Source organism: Oncorhynchus kisutch, linkage group LG14 (genome assembly GCF_002021735.2).
Source record: "Oncorhynchus kisutch isolate 150728-3 linkage group LG14, Okis_V2, whole genome shotgun sequence".
Lineage (NCBI taxonomy): Eukaryota > Metazoa > Chordata > Actinopteri > Salmoniformes > Salmonidae > Oncorhynchus > Oncorhynchus kisutch.
Genome location: NC_034187.2, coordinates 83,307,035 through 83,317,925, shown reverse-complemented (window position 1 = coordinate 83,317,925; position 10,891 = coordinate 83,307,035). Strand labels below are relative to the sequence as shown.

The following is a 10,891-nucleotide window of genomic DNA, read 5'->3' as shown; positions in this document are numbered from 1 at the left end:
ATATGACCCAGTGACCAGACCACATGACCCACTGACCAGACCACATGACCCACTGACCAGACCACCCCTCCACATGACCCACTGACCAGACAACATGACACACTGACTCCATATGTGACTTACATAAACGCGTGTGTGGTCGAAAGGGCACTCGTTAGTGATGCTGGCGTAGCCAATAGCTTTGGGGAACCGGCATTGAGTCAGGAGGGTCCGCCCACCATTAACTGTGACCCTCACCACAGAAACGGTGAGGCCAATCGCAGACGCTGTGGCCAGGAGACTACCAAACATGCTGACCACGAACAACGACCATGTCTGAGAGAGAGAGAGAGACAGAGAGAGAGAGAGAGAGAGAGAGAGAGAGAGAGAGGGAGAGAGAGAGAGAGAGAGAGAGAGAGAGAGAGAGAGAGACAGAGAGAGCAAGAAAGACAGTGTGTGTGTGTGTGTGTGAGAGAGAGAGAGAGAGAGAGAGAGAGACAGACAGACAGAGAGAGAGACAGAGACAGAGTGTGTGTGTGTGTGTGTGTGAGAGAGAGTGTGAGAGAGAGAGAGAGAGAGAGAGAGAGAGAGAGAGAGAGAGAGAGACAGACAGAGTGTGTGTGTGTGAGAGAGAGAGAGAGAGAGAGAGAGAGAGAGAGAGAGAGAGAGAGAGAGAGAAAGAGAGAGAGAGAGAGAGAGAGAGAGAGAGAGAGAGAGAGAGAGAGACAGAGTGTGTGTGTGTGAGAGAGAGTGAGAGAGAGACAGAGAGAGATAGAATTGAGCTCCAGTGGCACAAAAACAGTCAGTACTCTTTCATCTGCACAGAGAGGAAACAGGGATTCTCCCAGGGTGAGAAAAATACATGAATCACTACAGTCACCTACATTTGAAGTTGGAAGTTTACATACACTTAGGTTGGAGTCATTAAAACTAGTTTAACAAACTATAGTTTTGACCAGTCGGTTAGGACATCTACTTTGTGCATGACACAAGTACATTTTCCAACAATTGTTTACAGACAAGATTATTTCACTTATAATTCACTGTATCACAATTGCAGTGGGTCAGAAGTTAACATACACTAAGTTGACTGTGCCTTGAAACAGTTTGGGAAATTCCAGAAAATGATGTCATGGCTTTAGAAGCTTCTGATAGGCTAATTGACATCATTTGAGTCAATTGGAGGTGTACCTGTGGATGTATTTCAAGGCCTACCTTCAAACTCAGTGCCTCTTTGCTTGACATCATGGTACAATCAAAAGAAATTAGCCAAGACCTAAAAAAAAAATTGTAGACCTCCACAAGTCCGGTTCATCCGTGGGAGCAATTTTTAAACGCCTGAAGGTTCCAGGTTCATCTGTACAAACAATAGTACACAAGTATAAACACCATGGGACCACGCAGCCGTCATACCGCTCAGGAAGGAGACGCATTCTGAACGTACTTTGGTGCGAAAAGTGCAAATCAATCCCAGAACAACAGCAAAGGACCTTGTGAAGATGCTGGAGGAAACAGGTACAAAAGTATCTATATCCACAGTGAAACGAGTCTTATATCGACATAACCTGAAAGGCCGCTCAGCAAGGAAAAAGATACCGCTCCAAAACCGCCATAAAAAAAAGCCAGACTACAGTTTGCAACTGCACATGGAGACAAAGATTGCACTTTTTAGAGAAATGTCCTCTGGTCTGATTAAAACAAAAAAATAACTGTTTGGCCATAATGACCATCATTATGTTTGGAGGGAAAAGGGGGATGCTTGCAAGCCGAAGAACACCATCCCAACCGTGAAAACCGGGGATGGCAGCATCATGTTGTGGGGGTGCTTTGCTGCAGGAGGGACTGGTGCACTTCACAAAATAGATGCCTTCATGAGGCAGGAAAATTACGTGGATATATTGAAGCAAAATCTCAAGACATCAGTCAGGAAGTTAAAGCTTGGTTGCAAATGGATCTTCCAAATGGACAATGACCCCAAGCATACTTCCAAAGTTGTTGCAAAATGGCTTAAGGACAACAAAGTCAAGGTATTGGAGTGGCCATCACAAATCCCTGACCTCAATCCTATAGAAAATCTGTGGGCAGAACTGAAAAAGGAACACCACCCGACAGTGAGTAGAAGGACACATAAGGAAACATCAGTAACATCACCCGACAGTGAGTAGAAGGACACATGGGGAAACATCAGTAACATCACCCCACAGTGAGTAGAAGGACACATAAGGAAACATCAGTAACATCACCCGACAGTGAGTAGAAGGACACATAAGGAAACATCAGTAACATCACCCGACAGTGAGTAGAAGGACACATAAGGAACATCATTAACATCACCCAACAGTGAGTAGAAGGACACATAAGGAAACATCAGTAACATCACCCCACAGTGAGTAGAAGGACACATAAGGAAACATCAGTAACATCACCCGACAGTGAGTAGAAGGACACATAAGGAAACATCAGTAACATCACCCGACAGTGAGTAGAAGGACACATAAGGAAACATCAGTAACATCACCCCACAGTGAGTAGAAGGACACATAAGGAAACATCAGTTACATCACCCGACAGTGAGTAGAAGGACACATAAGGAAACATCAGTAACATCACCCGACAGTGAGTAGAAGGACACATAAGGAAACATCAGTAACATCACCCCACAGTGAGTAGAAGGACACATAAGGAAACATCAGTAACATCACCCGACAGTGAGTAGAAGGACACATAAGGAAACATCAGTAACATCACCCCACAGTGAGTAGAAGGACACATAAGGAAACATCAGTAACTCACCCGCACTCTGCTCTTCTTGTTTTTACACAGGAGGATGGCCAGCATTCCTACAACAACACCCTACAGGGATATATTACTGAGATAGTTATTAGACAGGATGATGGTCAGCATTCCTACAACAACACCCTACAGGGATATATTACTGAGATAGTTATTAGACAGGATGATGGTCAGCATTCCTACAACAACACCCTACAGGGACATATTACTGATATAGTTATTAGACAGGATGATGGTCAGCATTCCTACAACAACACCCTACAGGGATATATTACTGAGATAGTTATTAGACAGGATGATGGTCAGCATTCCTACAACAACACCCTACAGGGACATATTACTGAGATAGTTATTAGACAGGATGATGGTCAGCATTCCTACAACAACACCCTACAGGGACATATTACTGAGATAGTTATTAGACAGGAGGATGGTCAGCGTTCCTACAACAACACCCTGCAGGGATATATTACTGAGATAGTTATTAGACAGGATGATGGTCAGCATTCCTACAACAACACCCTACAGGGATATATTACTGAGATAGTTATTAGACAGGAGGATGGTCAGCATTCCTACAACAACACCCTACAGGGACATATTACTGAGATAGTTATTAGACAGGATGATGGTCAGCATTCCTACAACAACACCCTACAGGGATATATTACTGAGATAGTTATTAGACAGGATGATGGTCAGCATTCCTACAACAACACCCTAAAGGGACATATTTCAGCTGGGCGAGACAACACACACAGAAAATCACCCAATGTAAGTTTATTGTGATGGAGAGACTGTGATAACTACTCCACTACATTAGATATCAGTATCAGTCTCACCACTAGTCTAGTAGTACCACATTAGATATCAGTGTCACCACTAGTCTAGTAGTACCACATTAGATATCAGTCTCACCACTAGTCTAGTATAACCACATTAGATATCAGTCTCACCACTAGTCTAGTAGTACCACATTAGATATCAGTCTCACCACTAGTCTAGTAGTACCACATTAGATATCAGTCTCACCACTAGTCTAGTAGTACCACGTTAGATATCAGTCTCACCACTAGTCTAGTAGTACCACATTAGATATCAGTCTCACCACTAGTCCAGTAGTGAGTGCCATTATATTAGATATGGAGTACGCCATGGTGTGGGCTCGTGTGTTCAGGTTGATGTGTCGCAGCACAGCCCCGTGGACTAGCGCCCCCAGTAGGAAGTTGACGTGTCCTACAAGCACCATACTCAGGCCCATCTTCATCAGGGCCTTGGGCTGCTCCAGACTGGCGCAGAACCTACCTATAGAGAGGGAGGGGGGAGGCAGAGAAGAGAGAAAGAAAGAGAAAGAGAGATTGAGAGACAGAGAGAGAGAGAGACACATAGAGACAGAGACAGAGTTAGAAACAGAGAGAACAAGAGAAAGAGAGAGTGCAAGAGAGAGAGAGAGAGAGAGAGAGAGAGAGAGAGAGAGAGAGTGAGAGAGAGAGAGAGAGAGAGAGCGCAAGAGAGAGAGCGCGAGAGAGAGAGAGAGAGAGATAGATACAGGAGAGAATGTAAACATCATAAGGAGGAAGAGAGAGAAGTGAGAGACATTATGATCAAGTCCATGTTCAGGGTCCATTTACTATTGATCTGCTCCACACAGTCCCAGGGTTAAAACCACACTGGAGATGTCACAGGCATTAATGATTACCTGCTGAACACACACACACATCTCTAGGGTCTAGTACTGTCTCTGGTTCTATCCAAACAGAGCCTCTCTACAGTACATTAAGGAGCATCAAGGAGCTTCACATGTATGAAAAGCTGACATGGGTTCAAATGCTATTTAAATCATTTCAAATATTTAAGATGTGCTTGAATGAGCTTGCCATTTGCAATGGACTAATAGAACAGTCCCAAAAGTGCAAACTTATTTCACCTCTTTCTTTAACAGGGTACTTATTGACGTTTAGATGTGCTTGAATGAGCTTGCCATTTGCAATGGACTAATAAAACAGTCCCAAAAGTGCAAACTTTGCCGACAGGCCTTTCCATTCTAAAGCAAACACTTAAATTATTTGAAAGATGTCAAATATTATTTGAACCCAGTTCATGTATGATGTTGGGTAAACATTGTGGTATAACAGAGACATGCCATCTAAAATCACACAACATCTAGACAGCGTGGAATAACAGACATCTAAAATCACACAACATCTAGACAGCGTGGAATAACAGACATCTAAAATCAGACAACATCCAGACAGTGTGGAATAACAGACATCTAAAATCCCACAACATCTAGACAGCGTGGAATAACAGACATCTAAAATCACACAACATCTAGACAGTGTGGAATAACAGAAATCTAAAATCACACAACATCTAGACAGCGTGGAATAACAGACATCTAAAATCAGACAACATCTAGACAGTGTGGAATAACAGACATCTAAAATCAGACAACATCTAGACAGCGTGGAATAACAGATGTCTAAAATCAGACAACATCTAGACAGCGTGGAATAACAGACATCTAAAATCACACAACATCTAGACAGCGTGGAATAACAGACATCTAAAATCAGACAACATCCAGACAGTGTCGTATATTGATAGGCTCAACACTGATCTCAACACTGTGAAACTGAGGCATCATAATGTAAGCTTAGTGATCATAATGTAAGCTTAGTGATCCAAATGTAAGCTTAGTGATCATAATGTAAGCTTAGTGATCAAAATGTAAGCTTAGTGATCATAATGTAAGCTTAGTGATCAAAATGTAAGCTTAGTGATCCTAATGTAAGCTTAGTGATCATAATGTAAGCTTAGTGATCATAATGTAAGCTTAGTGATCATAATGTAAGCTTAGTGATCATAATGTAAGCTTATTGATCGTAATGTAAGCTTAGCGATCATAATGTAAGCTTAGCGATCATAATGCAAGCTTAGTGATCATACTGTAAGCTTAGTGATCATAATGTAAGCTCAGTGATCATAATGTAAGCTTAGTGATCATAATGTAAGCGTATTGATCATAATGTAAGCTTAGCGATCATAATGTAAGCTTAGCGATCATCATGTAAGCTTAGAGATCATCATGTAAGCTCAATGAGTGAATGGGTGTGGAGTCAGGCACAGAGAGCAAAAGGATTCAGGAAAAACACGCTTTAATGTCCAAAATTATACAGGAACAAAAATAGTAACCCAACACAGGAGTAACTATAAAACAAAATAGTGTCCTGATGTGAAATACTAGGACAGCGAGAAAACCCAACAAAAACCACTAACACCTCTCAGACATACAGGAGAACAACCCCACCCTAACAACCAAACAATAAACAGGTCAAACCAATTAGACCAAACGAACACGGAACAAAGGATCGGTGGCAGCTAGTAGACCGGCGACGACGACCGCCGAGCGCCACCCGAACAAGAAGGGGAGCCACCTTCGGTAATATTCGTGACAGTAATGTCTATTCTCTTTCAGTTTACCACAATGTGTCAGAGGACACGTTTCCAATGCACCCGCTGAGCCACCAGGCTCAGATGGGTTTATAAAGATCGAACAGTGACTTTAACCCTACTGCAGCCCATTCCTTCAGTCAAAACTGTTCCAACAGAAACAAGATGGCTCAGTGGGCTGAACTGAAGATGTATCCTGTCAAATCAAATCAAATCAAATGTATTTATATAGCCCTTCGTACATCAGCTGATATCTCAAAGTGCTGTACAGAAACCCAGCCTAAAACCCCAAACAGCAAACAATGCAGGTCTATTAAAATACTGTAGCACTCATTTTCAATTGTCAAAGGTTAAACAGGATTGTGAACTAAAGTCCAATATTCACCTGTATTGGCCATTGTTGGTGATTTGAATCCCCCCCTGGTTTAAGTCATCATCTGTCCAGATGTTGTGTTATTTTGACAATCTAATAGATTTGAATGATGATTTTATGTGTTTTCTCTTTCCCTCCTCGTGGTGAACGTTCCCCGTCAGTCCGTCCCCGAAGCGAAGCACAAGTACACATATATATAAAAGATACACCCAAAAATAGGCGGGTCCCCATGGAATTTAAACACACACACACGTGACTTGTTGTGATTTTCTATTTTATTTTAAAACAACATGAATTCAATCATAATACACACAGAAACAAATAACACAAACTATAGTCAAAATGCAGTTTTTAAATATTTCAAATAAAGTTATTTCCCCCCCCCCCCACAAAAAAAAAAAGTTATTAAAAGGAAAGGATATGATGGTACTTTGTCGCCACTAGGTGGAGAGATAGACCAATCAAATAAGCAAATATAACACAGCCAGGCCTACGTTAAGTTTCAGATATGGTTTAGCTGTGTCCTAGCACCCGCCCCTTTGCCTTGTCACTAAGCATGTGCTCTTTTGGGTGGCGGTATATATATATATATATATATATATATATATATATATACTGTATACAGCGATATATATATGTTTATATAAATATACGTATATACACTACTGGTCAAACGTTTTAGAATACCTACTTATTCAAGGGTTTTTCTTTATTTTTACTATTTTCTACATTGTGGAAAAATAGTGAAAACATCAACACTATGAAATAACACATATGGAATCATGTAGTAACCAAAAACGTTTTAAATAAATCAAAATATATTTTATATTTGAGATTCTTCAAAGTAGCCACCCTTTGCCTTGATCGACAGCTTTGCACACTCTTGGCATTCTCTCAACCAGATTCACCTGGAATGCTTTTCAGGGAGCTGCTTGTGTATGCCAGTTAAGCTTTACAATCGGTGTAGAGCCTATAGCCTATGGGCTAGGCTCCATGAGGTGTGAGACTTATGATTTGTGTGCCTTACTGCACACAAGCTGAGCATCCTTCACAGAGCTTGAAAGGATCTGCAGAGAAGAATGGGAGAAACTCCCCAAATACAGGTGTGCCAAGCTTGTAGCGTCATATCCAAGAGGAATCGATGCTGTAATCTATGGGCTAGGCTCCATGAGGTGTGAGACTTATGATTTGAAACAGCTTTGCACACTCTCGGCATTCTCTCAAACATCTTGTAATGGATTTAAATTAAAAGGTGTGCCTTTTAAAAAATGTATTTGTGGAATTTCTATCCTTCTTAAGTTTGAGCCAATCAGTTGTGTTGAAAGAAGGTGGGGGGGGGCAAGAACAGCTCAAATAAGCAAAGTGAAATGACAGTCCATCATTACTTTGAGACAATGATGTACTGCCATTTCTCTTTGCTTATTTGAGCTGTTCTTGCCCTAATATGGACTTGCGTCCCTCCGTAGAATTTCAGAATCCCGATGTGGCCCTCGAGCCAAAACGTTTGCCCACCTCTGGTCTAGGGCTATTGATGGATTCAAGATTAGCACGTTTCTATTCATCTTAGATTCTGAGTTGGGTCAGTGTCGATAATTTGTGCGGTATTAAAAAATATTCCGCTATAAATTCTCAAGTTATGTAAAATGACATTGTATAATTGTATGAAATGGGCTTTAAAAAGGCCACAGGTTACTAAAAATGTTCCCCATGTGTTCTCCATATTTAAATAAATGTTTAAAAATATAATTATATATTAAAAGACGTGTGTGCAACTTCTGTAAGCACCTCTCTACTGCTCTATGCCACTATGCAAATGTGATGATACGCAATGATGATGGATATGGAATAATTTATTATAACAATGATGATATGGAATACTGTATTATAATGTTGATGATATGGAATACTGTATTATAATGATCATGATATGGATATGGAATACTATATTATAATGATAATGATATGGATATGGAATACTGTATTATAATGTTGATGATATAGAATACTATATTATAATGATCATGATATGGATATGATATGGAATACTGTATTATAATGTTGATGATATGGATATGGAATACTGTATTATAATGATCATGATATGGAATACTGTATTATAATGATAATGATATGGATATGGAATACTGTATTATAATGATAATGATATGGATATGGAATACTGTATTATAATGATCATGATATGGAATACTGTATTATAATGATAATGATATGGATATGGAATACTGTATTATAATGATAATGATATGGATATGGAATACTATATTATAATGATAATGATAAGGATATGGAATACTGTATTATAATGATCATGATATGGATATGGAATACTGTATTATAATGATAATGATATGGAATACTGTATTATAATGATGGATATGGAATACTGTATTATAATGATCATGATATGGATATGGAATACTGTATTATAATGATAATGATATGGATATGGAATACTGTATTATAATGATAATGATATGGATATGGAATACTGTATTATAATGATCATGATATGGATATGGAATACTGTATTATAATGATCATGATATGGAATACTGTATTATAATGATAATGATATGGATATGGAATACTGTATTATAATGATAATGATATGGATATGGAATACTATATTATAATGATAATGATATGGATATGGAATACTGTATTATAATGATCATGATATGGATATGGAATACTGTATTATAATGATAATGATATGGAATACTGTATTATAATGATGGATATGGAATACTGTATTATAATGATCATGATATGGATATGGAATACTGTATTATAATGATAATGATATGGATATGGAATACTGTATTATAACGATAATGATATGGATATGGAATACTGTATTATAATGATCATGATATGGATATGGAATACTGTATTATAATGATCATGATATGGAATACTGTATTATAATGATAATGATATGGATATGGAATACTGTATTATAATGATAATGATATGGATATGGAATACTATATTATAATGATAATGATATGGATATGGAATACTGTATTATAATGATCATGATATGGATATGGAATACTGTATTATAATGATAATGATATGGAATACTGTATTATAATGATGGATATGGAATACTGTATTATAATGATCATGATATGGAATACTGTATTATAATGATAATGATATGGATATGGAATACTGTATTATAATGATAATGATATGGATATGGAATACTATATTATAATGATAATGATATGGATATGGAATACTGTATTATAATGATCATGATATGGATATGGAATACTGTATTATAATGATAATGATATGGAATACTGTATTATAATGATGGATATGGAATACTGTATTATAATGATCATGATGTGGATATGGAATACTGTATTATAATGATAATGATATGGATATGGAATACTGTATTATAATGATAATGATATGGATATGGAATACTGTATTATAATGATCATGATATGGATATGGAATACTGTATTATAATGATCATGATATGGAATACTGTATTATAATGATAATGATATGGATATGGAATACTGTATTATAATGATAATGATATGGATATGGAATACTATATTATAATGATAATGATATGGATATGGAATACTGTATTATAATGATCATGATATGGATATGGAATACTGTATTATAATGATAATGATATGGAATACTGTATTATAATGATGGATATGGAATACTGTATTATAATGATCATGATATGGATATGGAATACTGTATTATAATGATCATGATATGGATATGGAATACTGTATTATAATGATGATATGGATATGGAATACTGTATTATAATGATCATGATATGGATATGGAATACTATATTATAATGATAATGATATGGATATGGAATACTATATTATAATGATCATGATATGGATATGGAATACTGTATTATAATGATGATATGGATATGGAATACTGTATTATAATGATAATGATATGGATATGGAATACTGTATTATAATGATAATGATATGGATATGGAATACTGTATTATAATGATAATGATATGGAATACTGTATTATAATGATGGATATGGAATACTGTATTATAATGATAATGATATGGATATGGAATACTATATTATAATGATCATGATATGGATATGGAATACTGTATTATAATGATGATATGGATATGGAATACTGTATTATAATGATAATGATATGGATATGGAATACTGTATTATAATGATAATGATAATGATATGGAATACTGTATTATAATGATAATGATATGGAATACTG

The 10,891-nt window shown here is 37.3% G+C and overlaps 1 protein-coding gene across 3 annotated transcripts in view; it reads right to left on the bottom strand.

The window, feature by feature from the left end:
- The window catches only part of LOC109884034 (transmembrane protein 54), a 13,363-nt gene extending 6,577 nt beyond the window's left edge, over positions 1-6,786 (bottom strand). For 2 of the 3 annotated variants that reach the window (XM_031789081.1, XM_031789082.1), the window contains exons 1-4: positions 6,611-6,786; positions 3,881-4,077; positions 2,773-2,832; positions 124-315 (exon numbers count right to left, since the gene is read on the bottom strand). In XM_031789081.1, coding sequence (XP_031644941.1) covers positions 124-315; positions 2,773-2,832; positions 3,881-4,077; positions 6,611-6,623 — 462 coding nt within the window. In that variant the 5' untranslated portion in view covers positions 6,624-6,786. The remainder of the gene's footprint in view (positions 1-123; positions 316-2,772; positions 2,833-3,880; positions 4,078-6,610) is intronic. The other variant, XM_031789083.1, reaches the window with a different exon arrangement.
- Between the last annotated feature and the right edge of the window lie 4,105 nt (positions 6,787-10,891).